This window comes from Callospermophilus lateralis, chromosome 11 (assembly GCF_048772815.1).
Source record: "Callospermophilus lateralis isolate mCalLat2 chromosome 11, mCalLat2.hap1, whole genome shotgun sequence".
NCBI lineage: Eukaryota > Metazoa > Chordata > Mammalia > Rodentia > Sciuridae > Callospermophilus > Callospermophilus lateralis.
In genome coordinates, this window is record NC_135315.1 from 59,592,776 (window position 1) to 59,616,683 (window position 23,908).

General features: G+C 39.1%; 1 protein-coding gene across 5 annotated transcripts in view; it reads right to left on the reverse strand.

Annotated features, from left to right (window-relative positions):
• Window positions 1–23,908, reverse strand: part of Specc1 (sperm antigen with calponin homology and coiled-coil domains 1) — a 230,697-nt gene that overhangs the window by 94,254 nt on the left and 112,535 nt on the right. For all 5 annotated transcript variants that reach the window (XM_076870325.1, XM_076870324.1, XM_076870326.1 and 2 more), the window contains 2 exons: window positions 17,906–19,488; window positions 367–574 (listed from right to left, as the gene is read on the reverse strand). In XM_076870325.1, coding sequence (XP_076726440.1) covers window positions 367–574; window positions 17,906–19,488 — 1,791 coding nt within the window. The remainder of the gene's footprint in view (window positions 1–366; window positions 575–17,905; window positions 19,489–23,908) is intronic.

Sequence of the window (23,908 nt, forward strand, 5' to 3'; positions counted from 1 at the left end):
AACTCAAAACAGATTAAGTGGTAGAATATGTCACATGTATCTGTCTCAAGACAGAGGCAGCAGCCTCACGACACATACTGGTACCTAACATTTGAAATACACATGCTCCTTCTCGTAGTTGTTTTGACTACTGACTCATGGTTAATAATCTCTTCTGTCATTTACTTTCTGACTTAATTTAAGAGATTAATTATTATTTCTTAAGTGCCATTATTCTTTAGAGATTACAGAGTAGTCAAAAGACTCTTCTTAGACCCCAGACACACACATTCTTAAAAACTGTTTCACAGTCACCTGTGAATACCAGTTTCTTTAGCATCCTACTCAGGCACGTTCCATGTTTCACCTGGACGTGACATCACTTACTTTCCAGCTCACTAATGAGTTGATTATTGTGTAACTTGACAGCCCGGTGCTGTTCCACCTGATCTTCCAATTCGAATATGGTTTCTTTCATGTCTTTTATCTCTGCATCACTCTCTGATGCTTTCTCTTGCAGTTTTAGGCTGGTTCTGCTCAGCTGTTCTGCTTGATGATCACAGATCTCCTTCAGGTAAGAATAATCTTTTTCCATCTAGAACAGAGAAGATTCCCCAGTTAGTCTAATGGCAAAGAAGTTCACCAAAAAGTAGCAGAAAGCCTGGGTTGTGCAACAGCAAAGGATGCTCTCAGCATATAATGTTTCTTGCGTTCTTAGTCTGAGAAACAGACAAGGCTGGGAATGTTCAGGAAAATGTGTGTATCCAAATGGCTGCATTTTGTGCCCCTTTTCACAAACAGAAAGAAAGCTACATGTACTTAAAATAACTTTCTTTCCCATACAAGGGTAGAACACTGCTTTTGTGAGAGGCGCTGGTGCTACACTGGTAGGAGGGATGGGATGCCCCATCTTCTATCTGCTATGGAGCAGCGCCCTCTGCTGGTGAGACACAAACAATGCTCCTGAAACCTGACCAATCTGAACATAGAAATGTGCATGCCCCAGAAACAGAGAAGTAGCACATAAAATTTCATCTGTTTTTAATTATTACAAGTTGTAATAATTAACACAGAAAAGCACTCCAAATAATGAAATAACCATTCACCCAGACACACTTAACAATAGTTGAGTTTTGCCACATTTGCTAAATCTTTTACTTTATTAATATTTGTTAACACATCAACCTTCTCTCCCACCTCCAAGAGTGATAAGCAGTATCCCCAAATTGATGTATGGTCATACTTTGAAGGGTTTTCCACTTTTATAATAAATATATGTCCCCATGATAATGCACACAAATGATATATTATGTTTTTTTCATGTACAATATTATACTGAGGTATATAATAAGTAATATGCTTTTGTCCTGTAATATACAATTCTTGTGTTCTATAACTTATTTTTTTTCCTTTTCTTTTCTTTTGTTTTGTTTTTGGTGCTGGGGATTGAACTCAAGGCCTTCTCCAAGGCCTTGCAAGGCTTGGCTTGTAACTTGTTTTTAACTGTGTTTTGGAGAGGAATCCATATTGCTACACATCTCATTAGGACATTACTTTAATTACTGCATATTATTATTCCCCATCTGAAAATACTAGTTAATTCATTATTTTGAACAACACGGCAATAAACACCATTGACCCTTTTCTATAGTCCTTTAATGGATATTATTACATAGCTGTATATTTAGGAGAGTAATCTAAACTTGATACCCATAGATTTCTTCCCAGGTAGTTTTTTTGGGGGAGGGGTTTCAGGGACTTCATCTGTAATTTTTTTCCAACTGCATTTCATGTGCAAAACCTTCTGGCTGTGAACTCTATGGGGACAAGGACTTCATCTGCTGTATTCACCACTGTATCCCCTGTGCCTGAAGGTCAGACACAGGGGAAGCAATAGGGGGATATAGCTCAGTTGGTAGAGTGCTTGGCTTGCATGCACAAGGCCCTGGGTTCAATCCCCAGCACCCCCCCCACCCCCACCCCCCAAAAGTAGTTGATGAATGAATGAACAAACAGTGAAGGGCAATCCTGCAGTGTTTTTCACTCGGGAAGCTGTGGATGAATGGATGGAAGAATGGAAGGAAGGAGGAAGTAGGTAGGTAACAAGAAGTAAGAAAACTAATAAAAGAACCAACACAGCCAAAGTATACTACCTGTGCTAAGGGTCAGCGTTGCTCTGTGAAACTTGTATTTCAACTGTAAAAATGTGTGGCTCTGGACTGTGACATAGAATATATCACTGCAGTTTGTGGTCAAAATATTTGAAAGCTGTTGTTCATTAAAATGGTTCCAGCTCCAATCTCTGGGAGCTGGACTACTAGGTTTTAAATCTACCATATCAAACCTTTTATCTTTTTAATCCCTCTGTCTGAACAATGGAATGATTCAAGAAGTAATGTACTCAGAAAGTTTATCACAGTGCCTGATACATAGTAAACACTTAGTAAGAGCCACTTTTTATCTTATAATGAGCTTAGGTATACAATATGAATAATAATATAGGTCCATTCAACCAAGAAAATCTCAATTTGTTGAAAAAGCCAGAAGTCTCATGATCTTAACAATAGCTATTTTGTGAAACAGAAGACAATTTCAAGGAGAAGCAGCCACAACATTTTAAATACAGAAGGCTGAAGTCTGAAGGAATCTGGAGAGCAGTAAGGGAAGGCAGCTCTGGGTCTTGCATGCTGAGGCAGCCCATGGTCTTTGCCTTTGTTGGGAAGACTCAGGCAGAGGAATGTTATCTGAGTTCTAGAAATATGCATGTAATTGTCTGGGATGTCTGTGAGTCAATTGAGCAACGGAACCCAAAGACTGAGCACACCAAGGAAGGTCTGAGTGCAACCAAGGCTGCTGGACCCTTTATAGACTCCTGTGTCCCTCTATTTCTCATGTGTTGGCTCATCATAATCATGGGCATCAAAGAGTGGTGACATGGCATAGCGATGGGTACAGTGTGGACTGCCAGGTCAGTAAATCTATAGATCAGCTACTGTTTCAAATGCACTGATCAATTCTTGGAGTAATTCTCTCAATTTTACAGTGTATTCCAGAAAGGTATTGGAAAAAAAAAAAAAAAAAAGGAAGAAAGAAAGAAAGAACAGGAGGGTGAGGCGGGAGGAGCACAAACTCAAGGCCAGTCTTAGCAACTTACTAACTTACAGAGGCCCTAAGCAACTTAGTAAGATCCAGTCTCAAAGTTAAAAAAAAAAAAAAAAGTGCTCCTGGGTACAATTCTCAGTACCTAATAATAATAATAATAATAATAAAATTACAATTATACAAATATAATAATAATAATAATTATTATTATTATAAAAAATGTTTTGAAGTAAAAAACCAAGAGCCCTTAAGTAGCCTCAACACTTCTTACAGGGACTCGATAAATAACAGGCTGGTGTTTTAATATTCATTTCAAAGATTAACAAAGAGGGAGAAATTAAATCACTTGAAAAGAATAATCCTGTGTATCAAGTAGCTGAGAACAAACCTTTTATTTTCATGACTGTTAAGAGTTCTAGGCTGCCTTTTATGTTGGCTTTTCTGCTGGCCAGCAATACAAACTCCTTTGAATTTTAGCTTCTCTGGATCAGGAATTATACTATCAGACACCCAGGATCCCTTGAAAAGAGAAATCTCTTCCATAATTCCAAACATCACTCATCTTTGAAAATCAACTTCTTGTGGCTGGGGTTGTGGCTCAGTGGTAGAGCCCTTGCCTAATATGTGTGAGGCATTGGGTTTGATCCTCAGTACCACATAAAAAAATCAACTTCTTCAGAAATGGGTCCTTTAAGATTATATTACAAGTAGATTCAAAGGAATTTCTCAGGAACACCAGGACTTCCTGGGGAGAGGGCAGTGAAAACCATTCCGGATGGCCTAAAATTACCAGAGGCATGCGGCAGCAGAGGTAGCTCCACAGCCCAAGGGCAGTGCTGGGAGCACACAGCCAGGGCAGCTCTGAGACCAGACCCACTGAATCTTGGCAAATGTCACTATCTCCCAGCGCTCAGCCAGATACTGAATTTGGGGAAAAGATTCTATCACAGGTTAGGTTCCCTGGAAACACGTAGAGATGGAGAGGTGGACATGGGAAGTTTATTGAGAACTGCCTGGGAGTGGGAGAGGGGTGTCCAAGCTGTGGAAGAAGGAAGCAGAACCATGAAGTTGTTGCACAAAGACTTCAGTTAATCCCCTGGGGAGCTCCACAGGGAGGATGCCCCTCAGTACTGTTCCAGATGGAAGCAAAGCCTGGTCCTTGGTCCTCCTGGGGAGTTAGCCACAGTATGGGCTACCCTGTGGAAGGCAGCTCTCCTCAGCAGAGTTAAGTCCTGGCAGAAGGGCATGCAGGCTACAGTCCTGGAGAACTCCTGGGGAGTGGTGCCCCCACCTCTGCAGATATTAGGGAATACTGTGGTGCCACATACACACATCTAGATTATCTTCTTGGGGAAATCAGTAACTGGTCAAAATAGTATTACCATTAGATCAATCAACTACAGTGAATAAAGACTTCCATAAGGCACATCTGTTTATCTTTGTTGGGTAAGATGAAGTATAAAGGAAGTCAAATTAAGAACCAAGGTCCCATCTTACACAAACTAGTCCCAAGAATAGAAAATTTCAAATAAAGAGAATACACTAAGGAACCAGGTTTACAGCTAACCTAGCAATGTTTCAGTATATAAGGAACTAGGAATTCAGTATATCAAAACAAAGCATCCTGCAAGACGAAAATATGGTTTAAATATCTTAGTGTTGTGGTTCTTCTTCTTTTTTTTTAATATCTTTACTTCATTCATTTATTTTTATTGGTGCTGAGGATGGAACCCAGCGCCTCGCACGTGCTAGGCTCTACCGCTGAGCCACAACCCCAGCTCTGCTGTGGTTATTCTTAATAGGTTCTCAAGCAAAGAACTTTTTTGAAAAATCAGACCCTGCCTTTCATACATCATTTCATCATTCAGTCATGTATGAATAACACAGAGACATAGGCAGATGTGGTTATATCACTGTAATAAATTCTAAATAAATTCCAATACCATTAAAGTTGTATAGATAGTTCTGTTAGAAACCAGCAAAGGTGGATAAGTTATGTTGCCAATAGCAAGGTACATGGCTTGTAAAATAAATCCTCTGTACTGCTTCTTATGTAAGGATGTTGCGTTTTTGTTTGTTTGTCTGTGGTACCAGGGATGGAACCCAGGGCCACACCCTCTAGGCAAGTGCTCTACCACACCCATAGCCCAGTTTGTCATTTTACTTGGCTTTTGACTGAATCTGGTGATTATACTCTCTATTTGATAAAAATGATCCTCAATACTAAAAAAATAAAAATAAAAAAAAATAAATCATCTAGGAAGGAAGAAAATAAAGACATTAAGATCCAAACCTGGGCTGGGGATGTGGCTCAAGTGGTAGCGTGCTCACCTGGCATGTGTGGGGCACTGGGTTCGATCCTCAGCACCACATAAAAATAAAAAAATAAAGATGTTGTGTCTGCCGAAAACTAAAAAATAAATATTAAAAAAAAATTCTCTCTCTCTTTAAAAAAAAAAAAAAAAAAAAAAATCCAACCCCAGGGCTGGGGCTGGCGCTGGAGTGGGGCTCAGTGGTAGAGCACTTGTCTCTCGCATGTGTGAGGCTCTGGGTTTGATCCTTAGCACCATATAAATAAAATAAAAGGCACTGTGTCCACCTACAACTAAAAAAAAAAAAAAAAAAAAAAAAAGGATCCAACCCCCACACATTCCAATAGTGACTTCTTTTTCAACAAACCTCAGAAATGTGAAATGTCTAACTAGGGAAACATCCTAGTTGCTTATAGTTTTACTGCTTCTAAAGGGACAAAAGGGTCTAAGGAAGGCCTTAGGTACAGGAAATGAAGTAGCTCCTGGCCTTGAGATCTTTGGCCTAAAGCTGAGGGGTCATCTATGGCTAGAGAGGCAGGTGCTGACAGGAGCTCAATTTGCAGGCCTGAATATCTTCTTTGGTTCAACAGACATCACTCCTCCCCAAGCTGCTCCAGGTTCTATGCTCCCTCTCAGGAAACAGCACAACCACATGTGCAACCACACAAGAGGAGGATTGGGGAATGGACCAAAGGCCTCTTTCCAGGGATCCCCAATATCATATTGGACACCAAACCCTAATGGGCCTAATTCCTAGAATGTCTAATGTCTAAATGTCTTTCAAATCCTGTCCTCCCTTCTATCTTGTCCCCTCTTCAGTCCTTCATTCTTTCTCACCTAACTGTGGCTAAAGCAATCTTTCTTTCTTTTCTTTCTTTCTTTTTTTTTTTTTTTTGGTACTGGGGATTGAACTCAGGGGCACTCAACCACTGAGCCACATCCCTAGCCCTATTTTGTATTTAGAGACAGGGTCTCACTGAGTTGCTTAGCGCCTCGCTTTTACTGAGGCTGGCTTTGAACTCGTGATCTTCTTATCTCAGTCTCCCAAACTGCTGGGATTACAGGAGTGTGCCACCGCACCCCGCTAGCAATCTTTCTTTTGTCCTTTTTAAAATATATACTTTTTAGTTATAGGTGGACACAATACCTTTAATTTATTTTTACATGGTGTGGAGGATCAAGCCCAGTGACTCACGTGTGCCAGGCGAGCACTCAACCATTGAGCTCCAGCTCTAGCCTAGCGATTGTTCTGAATCTGGGATTCTCTCACTACCTTGTTTAAAATTCCTCAAACCAAAAGCACAAACCACAACCTTCATATAATTAAAATTAAAACAAAAAAAGTGGGGCTGGGGATATGGCTCAAGCAGTAGCGCGCTCGCCTGGCATGCGTGCGGCCCGGGTTCGATCCTCAGCACCACGTACAAATAAAGATGTTGTGTCCGCCAATAACTAAATAATAAATATTAAAATTCTCTCTCTCTCTCTCTCTCTCTCTCTAAAAAAAAAAAGTGTGCCTTCAAGAACATTAAAAGACAGTAAAATGATAACCCACAGAATGGAAGAAGATATTTACAAATTACATCTCTGATAAAGCATTATATTCAGAATATGTAAAGAATTCTTAGAACTCAACCGTAAGACAAAAAAATGTGTGAGGGATTTAAATTGTTTCTCTAAAGATGATACACAATTGGTAAGTATGCACGTGAAAAATGCTCAGTATCATTAGACACTGGGGAAATGACTAATGTCATCTTTGGGGAGGTGCATATCAAACTTTAGACAGCTAACACAAAAAGACAATAACAAGAGAGGAGGATGTGGCAAAAGTGGAACCCAAACACATTGCTGGTGGGAATATAAAATGGTGTGACCACTTTGAAAAACAATTTGAGAGTCCCTCACAAATTTAAATACAAGCCAGGCATGGTGGCGCACACCTGTAATCCCAGCGGCTTGGGAGGCTAAGGCAGGAGCATCTCAAGTTCAAAGCCAGCCTCAGCAAAAGCAAGAAGCTAAGCAACTCAGTGAGACCCTGTCTCTAAATAAAATACAAAATAGGGCTTGGGATGTGGCTCAGCGGTCGAAAGCCCCTGAGGGGAAAAAAAAGGTTAAATATAGAATTACATGATCAGGAATTCCACTCCTGGGCATATGCCCAAGAGAAATGAAATATATTAATACAAAAGGTTGTACGCAAACATTAATAGCAATAGTATTTGCAATAACCAAAAAAGTAGAAACAACTTTCTCATCAACTGAATGGATAAACAAAATGTGATGGATTTATACAATGGAATATTAGCTATGAAAAAGAATGAAGTACTGACATATGCTACAATGTGGGTAAACCTTGAGAGAACTGCACTGAATGAAAAAGAAATAAATGATAAAAGTCACATAGTATATGATTTCATAAAATGTTCAGAAGAGGCAGATCCAAAGAGTCACAAAATAGATTAGAGGTTGCCAAAGATGGGAGGGCAAAGGTGATATGGGGGAAGCAAGTTATGGTTAGCATATGTGTCTCTCAAAAGATCTTGCTAATGCAGGAATATACAGAGGTAAAACTATTAGATTATGAGAGCTGTAACTTAGTCCATCCGCATTTGAATGGACTGGGTAGTAACCATAAGCAGGCGGTGTGGATGGAGGAGGTGGGTCACAGGGGGTGTGCCCTTGAAGGGTGCATCTACTCTCCAGCCCCTTTTTCTTGGATCTTCTCTCCAGCTGCCATGAGGGAGCAGCTCTCCTCTCTACCACACATGTCCCCCATGATGTGCTGCCTCATCTTAGGCCCAGAACAATGGAGTCAGCCCTCTATGGACTGAGACCTGTGAAACTGTGAGGCCCCAATAATTTTTTTCTCCTCTAAGTTGCTCTTATCAGATATTTTAGTCACAGTGACATGAAAGTTGATTCAAATGGCAGTGACTTTAATAAGTGGTACAGATTTCTTTACTGGGTAATAAAAATGATATAAAATTGATTGTGGTGATGGCTATACAACCATGAGGATATACTAAAAATTTACTGACTTGTACATTTTCTTAATTATATCTCAATAAAGCTGCTATTTTTTAAAAAATCCTTCTAAGACTTACTATGTCTTGAGGGTGAAATTCAATCTACGTGGTTGGCATTTCTTCCTGTTCACTTCCAGGGACCATCCTATGCACTCCAGCAATGACAAATAAATGAGCATTACTTCCTCAAGGGCCAGGCTTTCTGGCCTTAGGACTTAAGTTATTGTCTTCTAGTGACATTCCCCAGCCCCTATCCCCAACACTTCACCTGGTAAACTCATTCTTACCCCTTCTCATGATTCAGGCTAGAAGTCAAACAAAAACATTTCTTGATGATTCAGGTTTTTGCTGTAAACTTTCCCACTGTATTATAATCAAGTAAAATTCTTCTAGTAAATGAGGCTTTGTTTTTTCAGTGGGGGGAAAAAAAACAGCATTGGCCTAAGATCACATGGTATTAAAGTCATTAGGTCTGCTTTATATATTTTCCCATCTCTTTGCTTTCAGTAACCAGAAAGCCATATAAATCAGTGATTAAAGACAGACATGCTGCTGGGTGCAGTGGCGAATGCCTGTAATCCCGGCAGCTCAGGAGATTAAGGTGGGAGAATCTCAAATTCAAAGCCAGCCTCAGCAACAGCAGCAAAGTGCTAAGCAACTCAGTGAAGCCCTGTCTCTAAATAAAATACAAAATAGGGCTGGGGACGTGAACAAGTGGTCAAGTGCCTCTGAGTTCAGTCTGTACCAGTTCAGCTCCTGGTACCCCCCACACACACACAAAAAAAAATCTAGGCGTGTTGAAGTCAAACCCAGTTTTGATCCTGGTTTCATCAATTAATTAATTAGGCTAATATTGATGGTATCTACTATGTAAGGTTATGATGATCATAGTCTCTAAGAGTTTCTAATACATACAAAGCATTGAAATACTAGCTATTATTATTAAAATATGATAAAATTTGTTTTGAATATATTGATAAATTATAGCAGTCTCTTTTAATTCCACTGTAAATTTCTTTGCCATTCATTCACTTATTCACTGACAAGTATTTACTGAATACCTAATATGTGGAAGAAACAGCAATGCTAAAATTATATACAACATAAAAGTAAACAAAGCTGGAATGACAGCTTGAGTAACTCTGCCATGAGTAAGGATGTTGTGTTTGTTGTTTTTGTTTTGACACCTAGCTTGGCTACTATAAAACAACTTCTAGGGGCTGGGAATGTGGCTCAAGCGATAGCGCGCTCGCCTGACATGCGTGCGGCCCGGGTTTGATCCTCAGCACCACATACAAACAAAGATGTTGTGTCCGCCAAAAACTAAAAAATAAATGTTAAAAAATTAAAAAAAAAAACAACTTCTGCTTCATTCTTGGCCACACTGTGTACAGGTATTGCTGATACTGATAGCTATATTGCATTCTTACTGACCTAAGTTTAAATTTTTCTTTCCTTTTTGCAATGCTATTCTGCCAAGGGAGAAGAGAATATGCTAGTTTATTTACACTTCTGTTAAGGAAAAGACTGATGGAAAACTCAAAGATGTAGAATAAAAATCTGAATTTTACCTTTGGGAACTCACAGGCAAGCTGAAGAAGCAGGGGCTGTGTGCTGGGGATGGCATCGGCAGTAGCAGTGCCCCATAAAAGTGCTGCCCAAGAATGTACATAGGACAGAGATGTTGGGGCAACTCTAGGGCTCCCAAAGAGTCCTGAGGTCACATTCAAGGACAAGAATAATGCTCAGGCCTTATCTCATTAAAAGAACTAACATGTCTACGAAGAAAAATGAATTTGTCACAGGGGATGAAGTTCTGGCAAGGAAACTCAGAAAAGGGGCAGCCCATGTAGGTCGGCAGTGAGGAGCACCCTCCTCCAGTGGAACCACAGTAGGTTTAGGAGGCAGAGCCATAAGTGTTCTGTGTTCCGATCCCCCACAAGGCCACATTTCTTCTCCACCAAAGTTCAGCTTCAACCCTTCTCTCTGAGTTTCAGAGATCGATCTTGCTGAGAAGAACCTGGTATACACCCCATTATGTGACTACTTTGTTTGGGGCCATGTCACTATTATATCTCACATAATAAGGGACACATGGGCATTCTAGCCGTGTAATTTAATCTTTGTGAGCTTCAGCTCCTGGTGCACAGCCAGGCAGGAGGGGGCCTTCGGCAAATTTCCCTGCAGGCCTCTCCTCATGTTGCTACCCTGAGGTGCCTCCTTTGAGTCTACCTCCTCCAGGCTTCCAAAGGACAGTTGCAGCAGGCTGTTTATAGAACTTCCTCACTTGCCTTCCTCCTCGTTGATGTTTTGTGGCCAGAAAATGAGGTAAATTATGTCTCAATTGAAGAGAAATGAAATCTCCATGTCTTTGGGTAAGTAACCTTAACCAATCACCAGTCCATCATTCAGGCAGGAGAAACGAATATTCTCCAAATTTCCCCTGAACTCTACACAACAGATTCGCCAATACTTCCAAGGACATCCTGAGGTGCTATGAAGGGCAAAGGCTTTCAAACAGAGATCCTGGTTGATCTAGAACAATATCATTTATTGAAAGAAGCCATGAGAGTCCATGAGTTAATGATCCAACAGAGCTGAAGGCCTCTTTTTTTTTTTTTTAAAGAGAGAGGTGTGAGAGAGAGAGAGACAGAGAGAATTTTTAATATTTATTTTTTAGTTTTTGGCGGACACAACATCTTTGTCTGTATGTGGTGCTGAGGATCGAACCCGGGCCGCACGCATGCCAGGCGAGCGCGCTACCGCTTGAGCCACATCCCCAGCCCTGAAGGCCTCTTTGAAGAAGTGTTCCCATAGCTAAGACTGAAAGCTGCAGAAAACACCAAGCAAGAGAGACAGAGAGACCACTAAACGAACACCCAGAGGCAGGCAAAGACTCAATCTAGCTGGTTCTGGGCATCCATGAAGTGTTTGATGAAATGGGAAGCCACAGAAGGACTTACATGATTAGGTTACCATGAGTGCTTTGTGGGAAAAAAGTAAAGATATGGAGTCCTGTGGGGAGGCTGTCAAACAGTGCCCATGAACCCCCTTTTTTCTTTCGATGGGAACCTCAATTTTGTTTAAGAATCAGGTTATGAACTTATTTCAAAAGAGGTGGGCTGGGATGTAAATGTGGTTTTTTTTTTTGTTTGTTTGTTTTTTTGGCGGTGCTGGGGATTGAACCAGGACCTTGCGCATGCAAGGCAGGTACTCTACCAACTGAGCTATATCCCCAGCTCACAAATATGGTACTATTTTGACCAATCAGACATAAAGGGAAAGAAATTGGGGGAAGCTTCCAGGGAACCAGGTTCTACTCATAGAACTGAGGGGTCTGAGGAGACGTTTTCAGCCTGGAACCACAACATGTGGTTAAAAAGGCCCAAGGAAGCTGAGCTACCCTGTACCCTTGGCAGGAGGGTCAAGAATAACAGAACAGAGCTACCAGCCCATAGCCCTGGAATTATGGAGCCCCAAAACCACTGCTAGCAACTGCCTGAATTCTGACCTCAGAGAATGGAAGCTGCGAGCACGTCAACTGGCATACATCATAGACAGTGGAGTTTTCTGTTTTCTGTTGTAAAGGCATCACCTGGGGATTCTATTGGACCACCTGATTACTTAAGGTTTTGAGATCTCTTAAGTCTTAAGACATTCTATTCTGAAGTCATGGCCATAGGATTATTCACTCATTATATCTTTCTCTCAAATTCCAGTTCTGCAATCTTTGCCCAGAGGTTGCTCTAATCAGTTTGGCCTCAGAACCAACCTTGGTTACACACTGATCACTTTAACTCTACTGGACTCCCCTGACCACCCACAGTGAGTGGTTATTTATAATCGTCTTACTTCTTTGGAGGAGAACCATGAGTTTCTGAAGAAAAAGCTAGTTTCTAAGCATACCAACTATAAGCTTTAAGGCCTCAGTATTTTTCTTTTAAAATTTCTAAGTTTCAAGCCTAGACAAGAAAGTCTATTGTAAAATCAAGATCCCAAACAACTGAAAAAGGTGAAAGTCAAAAAATTTAAACCTGGCACAGTGGCATATGGTATATGCTTGTATTTCTGGCTACTCAGGGGGTTGAAATACAAGGATTCCTTGGTCCCAGGAATTTGAAGGCAGCCTGGGAAACACTCTGAGACCCTGTCTCAAATAAATAAATAAAATAAACTTAAAGCTGGGTCGTCAAGGGCTGGGGAAAAAAAAATAACCCCAAGCAACTACAAGCTATTATCTGGCTACAGGGGCTACCTGGGTACCTAAATGCCTCACAGGAAGCTGAGGCTTTGGGGTCCTGTGGACATCACACCCTTTTTCAAAATTATACAGAAGTGTCTTACATAAGCTGCCAGAAAAATGTATAGGGAATCTACCAGAGAAAATGAAAAGAATGGAGATATTGGGGTTGGGGATATGGTGAGTTGGTAGAGTGCTTGCCTTGCACGTATAAATCCCTGGGTTCAATCCCCAGCACCACCAAAAAAAAAAAAAAAAAAAAAAAAAAAGAATGGAGATATTATTAGTGAACTGCTAAGACAAATAAATACAAGGAAGAAAAATCCTATGAAACAAAAACATAGTTATTATAAAAATTCTACTAACTTTCTATTTATTTCACAAGGAAAAGTACTATATACTATCCAAAAAGAAGTACATTTGAAGACTTCAGAGATTCTTTTGAGTCATTAAGTAACATATTTGAATTGAAACTCTTATAGATTCACTAACTCTATTAACTTTATCAGGTGAGGTAAATCTGTTAACTATTAGATTGTAGGGTGGGTTGATATTGCTTTTCCCCTTTGTAAAAACATGACTTTATTCTTTTATAGGATCTACTTCTTCTGCCAAGAATTAGAGTAGATGAATATGATGCTCAAGGAATTAAGTACTGATGACCAAACAGTCTGCTTAGTGATAAATAGAAGAGTCCACTCTGACAACTGCTTAAAGTCATCATATGTGAAGATTCTGGGCAAAAATGTCAAGTGAAATGATGAGCACTGAAGAATTAGGATTCACTCCAGGAATGCCAAGATGACTTAACATAAGACTAACTACCTTAGAGAATCTGTTATTGTAATTCATCTCTGTAGCAAAATAAAGGAGAAAAAAGCAATGTGATGGCACAAAAATAGATGTCAGTAGACACAGAAAGAATTTAACCCCTATCCTTTATTTAAAAATCAGACACGACTTAGCAAAACACTTACAATAACATAATATAGGTTATGTACCAAATGTCTACATCAAAAATAATAAATGATGAAATGTTAAATGCTTCATTTTTTGGCACAAAACCAGAATACACCCACCATCATACTTCTGCTCAACACTGTGGATGGAAAGAGGCCTGCCTGAGGTCATAAGACTTGTCACTGGGCAAGTCAGGAAGACCCAGTCTAACACTTGTATCTTTAATTCTATGCTAAAACTGTTCCTGTAATCCTTAAGGCATGGGTCGCTTAAGCAACATCATTTGAATTCACAATTGCTGATGGATTACCTGATATTCTACAGTGGGGATACAATAAGCTACTATGGTTTGGATATAATATGTCCCCACCAAAACTCACAATGAAATTTGATTCCCAATGTAGTGGAATTGGGAGGTGGGGCCTCTAAGAGGTGATTAAATTTGGGGGGGGGCTCTACCCCTATAAACGGATGAATGCAGTCTCATGGGAACTCTCATGCTCCTGAAACTAGACTGGTGACCTTGACAGGAGATTGTTATCAAGTAAGCCTGACATCTCCCCTCACTCTCTCACACATGGTCCATCTTCCAAATGCAGAGCTTCTCCTTCCAATTTTCCACTGTAAGTTGAAGCATAACATGGCCCACACAAGATTTGACCACCTGGTTTTAGATTTTCCAGCCTCTAGAACCAAGAGCCAAAATAAAGCTTTTTCTTTATAAATTACCTAGTCTCAGATGTTCTGTTAAAGCAACAGAAAACAGAGATGGTCTCTTCCATAGGTATGGATTATACTTTTTCTATGTTAATATAAAACAGCAGGAAGATTAAGTTACAGATTCACTGCCATTACAAATCAATGTCTTTGCAAACAACAGTGCAAAATCATAGACCTGAGGTCTTGATAGATATAAAGAAACCTTTTGTGGCATCATATCTCATCTTTTACCTCAGACTTTCACCTAAACACTGGCTAAAATCTTTTTCATCTTCCATTAGAATTTGATAACTTTAGTTAGCCAGAAATAAAATATGGAATATATAAATAACAGCTTGATTTTATAACATTTATAATAACTTGATATTAAATATATATCTTTTTTTTTCTTTTAATATTTATTTTTCAGTTTTCGGCGGATACAACATCTTTGTTGGTATGTGGATCGAACTCCGGCCGCATGCATGCCAGGTGAGCGCGCTACCGCTTGAGCCATATCCCCAGCCTTATATTCTTGTGCCTTATATTCTACAGAGAATGCAAATACTTGGCTTTTCCTCCATATCATATTAAGTTTATACCAGAAAATTCTACATTTTATTGTCATTATTTAGCCAAAACCACATAAAAGCAAAAAATTCATGACTTTAAAGAAAGAACAAAGTTAAATGAAGAATTTTACTTAAGAAGCTAGGAAGAAAACAAACAAAAATGTATAAAAAGGGATATAAAAGAATTTTAAATGATAAAAGAAATGTATAAATCAGAAATAGATTTTATAAACAAATCTAATGGGGATCACTGTATTTTTTTTTTTTGAGAATTTTAATATTTATTTTTTAGTTCTCGGCAGATACAACATCTTTGTTTGTATGTGGTGCTGAGGATCGAACCCGGGCCACACGCATGCCAGGTGAGCGCGCTACCACTTGAGCCACATCCCCAGCCCAAGGGATCACTGTATTAATGAAAGATATACTCTATTCTTTTTGGCAGAAAGATTAAATAAAACTCTGTCAATACAGGTTTGTATGCATAAACAAACTTGTAAAGGACACACAAAAAATGTTGATAGTTTTTTCTTCAAGATGTGATATTAAAGGTTATTTATTTATTTTAGTTGTAAATGGACACAATACCTTTATTTTTATTTACTTATTTTTATGTGGTGCTGAGGATTGAACCCAGTGTCTCACACTTGCCAGGCAACTACTCTACCACTGAGCTACAATCCCAGCCTCATATTTAGATTATTAGAGGTTATAAAGATCACTTTTTATACTTTTCTGTATTTTCTAAATCTTCTATAATAAATATTTTATGATAAGAAGTAAGCTATTTTTAAGATGCCAAATTATTTCTCACTGATACATATATTTAGTGAGATACCAATCAAAATACCAAAGAGAACAAAGAAGGACTAAAAGAGGACTTGAAAAATGCTCTTTGAGGGCTGGGGATATAGCTCAATTGCTAGAGTGCTTGCCTCACATGCACAAGGCCCTGGGTTTAATCTCCAGCAGCACACACAAACACATACAAAAAGTCCTTGGGGGTGGGGGGCTGGGGCTGTAGCTCAATGGCACTGTAGATAGACAGAATGCTATCTACAACTACAAAAATAAAAAATAAAAAAAAAGTCTTTTGGGAGACTAAATATTTTGTAAAAGAGTACTCAGTAATCTTTAAGCAAAATAGATAAATATTCTACTGGGTGACAATGCAAAGCTTCATTTATCTATCTACAATTAAATGAGTACCTGGCTAGTAACCTCGAATTCTAATCCTGTGTTTTCAATAAAATACTTATGAATTTAGAACATAGACAATGGTAAAAACTCCTAACACAACATACTACTATGACCATCAGAAAATCGAGCTGCAGAATCAGGATGAGACTGACAGGTCTCAAGACAGATGAAGCGATGCAGAAAAGTCTGCCTAAGAGCTTACAGCACAAATTGCTGCTTGAAACAGTGATAAACCCCCACATAAAGTGAGAAGGGTTTTTATCCTCACTCCCAAGCAGACCCCTAATTCACAGACCCAAGAGCTTGATGAAGACAGAAACAGGAAGTCATCTCTCTGCACCTACCCTGTGGGGGTAGGCAGACTATCCTACAATTATTATCAATCTTGCATCATACAAGAAAATTCCAGAACAATCAAAAGGTCACTTGAAAATGAATGAAGTGATCATTTATTTGATCTTGGGCTAGAGAAGATCTTTCTAAATTAAAAAGGTAAAAAAAAATATTTTTAAAGGAAATGATTAACAGATTTGAATGACATAATTTAATACCAAGTGTTGGCAAGGGCTCAGGGAAACAAGTGCTCTCATGAACTGCTCGTGGGAACAAATTGGCATAATATTTCTGGAGGGCAATCTGGCTGAATGTGTTGAAAGTCTTTAAAATGTTTATACTCTCTGACTCACTAAGTCAACGTCTAGGAATTTTTCCTGAAGAAATAATCAGAGAGAGACAAAAAATGTTATTTACACTAGTGAAAGACCAGAAAAAAACCATAAATATCCAATAAAACACATATGTTTTATAACACAGGACTAGTGAATATAAGATAGTTATATAATAAAGTACTATCTAGTATTTAAAATAATACCTAAAAGAATAATTGATGGGGAGAATATGCTCAGAATATGTTAAATGCAACAAAGAAAAGTTAATAACATGTACAGGATGGTTCTAAATGTTATTTTCTACAGTGCTGAAGATGAAAGCCCAGGGTCTCATGCACTCTATCATTGACCTATACCCCCAGCCCTTAACTTTTTTTAATTCATGAGATATATGCATACATATATTTGACAGAAAATATTAAAATAGTGGTTGTATTATTTTTAAAATTTTTTTTAGTTGTAGGTGAACACAATGCCTTTATTTTTATTTATTTATGTTTATGTGGTGCTGAGGATTGAACCCAGTGCCTCACCCATACTAGGTGAGCATTCTACCACTGAGCCACAACCCCAGCCCGTGGCTGTATTATTTCTTGCTGGGAAAATTGGGGACAATTTTAACTGTTACTAATAGCTAAGCTCATGATGATAGACTTAGATAACTCATTCATCAAGCCTCAGCTTAGCTGTCACTTTTCCAGGAAGTACTACTTCTATACTACTCCTGCCCTGCCCCCCTCCCATATTATTCTCGTGTCCCTCCTCTGCACTAGACTGCAGCTTCAGCAGAATTTTTTTTTTCTTCAGTATGTGATGGAAACCAGGGGCCTCATGCATGCTAGGCAAGTATCTACCATTGAACTATATTCCCTAGCCCTATGAAATTCTTTATCAATACATCCTACCATTTGATGTGATTTACTATATCCCCATTATACTTTCAGCTGCCTGTAGTCAGAAATTTGGGTATTTCCTTTTGAATCTCAATACCAGTCCATCTGGAATCACAGATCTTCAAGCATTTAGAATGCTAGGTTCATGAATGAAAGTAACAGAACAAATGATTCTCTTTGCAACTTTAAGGTCAAGGAGAGAAATGTTAGTAAGGATGAACAAACACCAGGTAAGAGACACCTATTCTTACCTTGGCTAGCAGGCTTGAAACATGTTTAATTTCACCATTTGCCTTTAGCAATTCTTGTCTGAGCTCTGAGCAAGACAGTTCCAGTTGATCTTTTTCAGCTCGAGCCACTTCCAACATTTCCTGGACTTTACAGTTCTCTGCTGTCTGCCCCAGGGTACTACTGGTCTCCATAGTTTTTTGCTTTTCTCCCTCCAAATGAGACTTCAAGGACCCATTCTCTGTCTTCAAGCCTTCCAAGGTAACTCTACATTCTTCCAAAGTTTTGGCCATCACACTATTATTACACCGCTCTAGTTCTAGAAACCCATTAAGTTTTTCATTTTCTTCCTTTAGGTGCTTAATCATGTCTAAAGCTCCTTGGTTTTCCTCCTCAACCTTCCGTAAGCTACAGGTCAACTGCTGCTGAATATTGAGCAACTTCTCTCTTTCAAAGCGGCTCTTCTCAAGAATATCTGTGCACTTCTGCTCCAGCTCCAGGATTTTTCCTCCTTGGGCATTGGGCTCTTCATTCTTCACTCGCTCTTGTAAAAGGTTTATCAGTTTCTCATTTTCTTGACTTAGCTGCTCTGCCCTTTCTCGATGCTGGTGAAAGGATGTCTCTAAAATTGTCTTCTCGTCCACCAGTTTCTCGTTCTCAGCTGTCAGTTCCTGCACCATTTGCTGCTGGTCTGATAACTCTTGCAGAGTAGCCTGCAGCTCTTCTGCAGTGCTGTGCTGATTTTCTTCCATCTTGTGTATCTTCTCTGTGAGGGAAGCCAGGGACAGCTCGCTGGCGTTATTTGGGGAACTCCCAGTAGGGGAACACTTGGAGCTCTTAAAAGGGTTGCTAGTGGAGGACAAGGGTCGAGACGGGGTATCTGCAGTGATGTGCTCAAAATCAGAGGCATCTGGTGACAAGGAAGCTTTGGTAACATCGCTGCTTGAGGACCCTGATGTCCGCAATGTATTTCCATGTGTGTTTTTTTTATACTCTTCAATTTCACTTGACAGCTCATTTCCAGTTGGACTTCCAAAGCTTGACTCTTGAGTTATGGATGTTGGGCAGCTGCTGTCACCAATGTGACTTGCTACCCCTTCAGAATTTGGTGACTGCTCGAGGTAAGTCAGTTTCTCCTTCAAGGCCCTATTTTCTTCCTCTAGGTCAGCAAGCTCTTTCTGAAAGATTTTGTTCTTCTCCTCAAGGGCTCTTAATAAAGGTTCTGTGTCACCTGGTGGGGCTGATATCCCATCAACACTTGGGTCCGCAGCATCAGTCCCCTCAGTGCTCAGGGCCCTTTTCTCCTTACATTTCTTTAGTTCACTTCGAAGCCTGTTGATTTCACTGTCTTTGGCTTTGGCTTCTGCCAGAAGTTCCCGAACTTGAGACTCAAGAACAGCTTTTTCTCCACCTTCATTCTCTTGCTTGGATTTTGCTGAAGTGGTCCTCAGGTGCTTGGTAGGGGTCGGGGTACAGGAGGAAGTTGGACTGGACCCAGATTTCCTTGGGTTGGAGGGACCACGTGGCACAGACCTCTCTCTTGAGACAGTTACTGAGAGTTCTCGGGGAGCTGGAATGCCTGTCCGTTTGGTTGTTGAAACAGCCCCTAAAAACAGAAGGAAAAAAAATTAAGAAAAACACCAAAAAAGCAAGAACTTTTATAATGGAATGACATCCAAACACGTGGTATAGTGAATGATGTGGCTATCACCTTTCGTGATGTGGCTATGACCTTTCAACCATTTCCTCCTGTTACCTGTTACCTCCTGTTGGGGTTTCTGTATCTCCTCCCACAGCCCTACCTACTTGGGAAAGCTGACTCTCAGTCTGAGCTACTCAGACAATCCCATCGCCAGCTACAGTTGCTGGCACAAAGCAGGGGCACACAGCATATTAATATCAATGGGCACAAGAAAAGTTTTCAGGGCAGGCTGTCAAACATTACTGGATATCAGTGAGAAAGCGCATGAGTATGGAATGGCTCGCAACCACTTTGCCCTTGTAAGAGGAAAGTGGGATTGCAGACAGCAAGATAGAAAGAAGGAAGCCAAATTTTTATTGGCATTGTTGAGCTGCAATACAGATGTCCTGTTGCTGGTCTTTCAGCTACACCAGCCAATGCATATGCTTCATGTAAGTCACTATGGAACAGTTTTTCTTTAACTTACAATTTAATACATATAAACTGATACAATGTTGGCAAATAAACAATAGCCATTTGACAAAATACAAGTTTATTGAGCATTTCTCAATAAAAACTTGCAGAAGGTATCATTAACATATTTGACTGAGCACAACTCTGATTAAGAAATCAGTGAGTTTGGGCTGGGGATGTGGCTCAAGTGGTAGTGCGCTCGCCTGGCATGCGTGCGGCCCGGGTTCAATCCTCAGCACCATGTACAAAGATGTTGTGTCCGCCAAGTACTAAAAAAAATAAATGTTAAAAAATTCTCTCTCTCTCTCTCACTCTTTTAAAAAAAAAAAAAAAAAAAAACATGTCTGTTAACTTCAGTACACATTATTTAAAAAAAAAAAAGAAATCAATGAGTTTAATCTTAGTATTAGAGGGGAGGGGTAGTAATTAGAAGACACAATGATACTAAGCAGAAACTGATGAGAACAATGATGTATCAATTTTAACACCACTGGAAATGGTATGCTATTTGTAGTCACAGAGAAATAAGAATGAATGGGATAAGGATGAATCATGAATATCTATGAAATAGTTATAAATATTAAAGGGATTTATATGACATTGAAATGATACAGAATTTAGTATATTTATAATGGGAAATATAAGATATAAAGAATTATTTCTTTATTTTCATCTAGATTGTATCACAGACACATAAAAAATATTCTAGGGGTAAAAACCCAGAAACCATTCTTGTTTGTACTCTGGAATTGAAGAAAACTCTTGACCTATTTAATACATGCAAAGACCATCAAGGCTGACTGTTGCAATCCTGATAACAAAGGATCCCAGAAGTGATCACCAATCTCCTGGTGTCTTCAGAACAGAAAGCAGGTGTGGGAGAATGCCCCCCTCTCTAGACAGTCAGCAGATTTAGAACCCAGCCTGACCCAGATGCTCCAACCCACTACCCAGATTGCTAGGGAAAAGGAACAGCCACCAATCTAAACACCTGACTCGGAAGTGATGATGTACAGGCGGGTAGCATACCTTGCTAAGCACCTACCACTAAGTCCTTTTGAAACTTTGATATAATAAAGGCCAAGCTGTCATATTAATGTACAGAAACTATGATTTTTAAGGTAACTGTTTCAAACTAAGCTCCTGGGACAGAGACTGAGTACCACTATAGATTTTTGATACTTTTAGGTATCTAGATGCGTCACTTGCATCATACTGAATTACTCAATGAAGAAAAGATCTATTTAATTTTTCTTATAAAATGAAGATTAAAACCACTAAGCAATGAAATATTTTAGTAACAGCAGTTCTCTAGGATGAAGTCATCCTGGCAAGGACTATGATAAACACTGCAAGATAACAAAAGTTTCACCGTAACTATGGCCCAACAGGCATACATGCAAGTCAGGGACTCATTATCACAGCAGCATCTGCCATTCCTAAAATACCACTAAATTCAGGCTCTCCTTTCTTCTTTCCTCCCTCCCCGCTTCTTTCTCCTCTCCCTTCCTTTCTTCTTTCTACCTTCAATCATTTTTTTGGTTCTGAAGATGGAGAGAACTCCAACAGAACAACAGAACAAATTATTTCTAGCTATTAATTTCTAGAATTAATTTAATTAAATCTTTCCTTTTGGTTCTAAATTTTATCTGGTTCTTCTAAAAAATGTACCTAACTATTCAATATTTTTTCAAATAGCAAACCAAAGTTTATTTATGAACTACATCTAGTGCATTATGAAATATACAATCCAGTTGTATTTTTCATTACACTTATTCTTTTTCTTTTTTAATATATATTTTTTGTAGTTGTAAAACAGAATGCCTATATTTTGTTTATTTTTATGTGGTGCTAAGGATCGAACCCAGTGCCTCACACATGCCAGGCAAGCGTTCTGCCACTGAGCTACAGCCTCAGCCCTCTTTTTTTTTTTTTTTAAATTACATCTGTATCTGTTCTTTAAGGTTCTCTCTTCTGTGTGCACATCACTTTAGAAACAGAGGGAACATTTAAAGAGAGCTGCTAAAATGCATCACAGACACATCAGACTAAACCTGGGCTGGTTCGTGGCCTCTCACACCTTCCATAAGTGCCTACTCTCCAGTCCAACTTACTTCCTAAGGGTACTCAAGGGAAGAAGTAAAGTGGCAATGATGTAAGCCCCTGAAAGACACCTGCCAATGGAGTCTCCTTCAAGTACAGACATCCCCAACTAAAGATGGTTCAACTCTTGTTGATGTGAAAGTATATCCATACAACCATTCAGAAAAAAAGTTGTTTTTCACTTTTACTAAGGAATTCAATAAATTAGTGCTATTCAACACTTTACTATAAAATAGTCTTTGTGTCAGATGATTTTGCCTAGCTTTATTCTAATGTAAGTGTTCTCAGCATGTTTCAGGTTGGCTAGGCTAATAAAACTGTTAGGCTTTATTATCTTGGTAGGTTTGGTGAGTTAAATGCATTTTGAACTTAGCCTATTTTCAACTTAGAATGAGTTTATCAGGACATAGTCTCACCATAAGTCCAGGGAAAATATCTTTACTGTGAGTTAAGACTCATTGCTAAACAATGTATTCTAAACCCCTGACATTGGCCATGCTACCTTACAAAATACATCCTTGCAAGGTGACAGCAGGGTGTCAAGAGGAATGGGCAGATGGAACTGTGGCGGGCTCAGTCAGCACCTTTATATCCTTTATTCTCTTCCCATTCCCCCACTTATTCCCATTCATGAGCTTAGCTGGCCAGCTAACTGAAAGAGGTTGAAAAGAAAGCAAGATCCACCTCTTAACTAGGAAGACCTATACAAAAAAAGAAATATATTTAACGTAATATTTTTTAATGCCAGTGAAAACAATGTTATGCTGTGATTGATCACAAGTATATAAAACTAAATATTCATAGAGACACGAACTAGAAGGGAACATAGAATATTGAGAACAGTTGAGTATTAAGCTGGTTGCTCTGTAAGTAATTTTCTGTTTCCTTTTTAGTTATATTTATGCAGTAGATTTTAAAAAATGGGGTAACTAAACAGTATGCAGAAATTCACTAATACACAAGGAAATGCAAACTAAAACCACAATGTGGTATCACCTCCCATCTGTTAGAATGGCTATTATAAAAAAAGATGAAAGATGAGTGCGGGCAAAGACATGGAGAAAACAGAACCCTTTGCACATTGTTGGAGAACAGTATGGAATTTCCTCCAAAAAAAATTAGCATGTGATCCAGCAATCTTACTTCTGGGTATATATGCAAAGGAAATGAAATCTGTTATGTCCAAGAGATATCTGTACTCCTGAATTCACTGCAGCATTGGGAAATGGTTATGTTGAGTACATGTATTCCCTCATATACTTACTAATTTTTGTGGTGAAACACTTAAAATCTCCTCTCCTAGCTATTTTTTAAAAATATTTTATTTTTTAGTTGTAGATGGACACAATACCTTTAATTAATTAATTAATTTTTTATGTGGTGCTGGGGATGGAACCCAGTGCCTCACATGTGCTAGGCGAGCACTCTACTTCCGAGCCACAACCTCAGTCCCTCTCCTAGCGATTTTTAATGTATCCAACATATTGTTAATAACTAGGGTGATCATGTTGTATGTGAATTTTTTGAACTTACTCATCATAACTGTACCCTTTGGCCAACATTTCTCCAGCCCCTTCTTACAAGCCCCAGTCCACTATTCAACTCTTTATTTCTATGGAACCAACTTTTTTAGACTCTACATGTAAGTGAGATACATGTGCGGTATTTATCTTTCTGTGCCTGGCTTATTTCATTCAGTGTAATATCCCCAGAATCATTCATATTGTTGTACAAAGAGTTTCTTTCTTTTGAAGGCTGAATAATATTC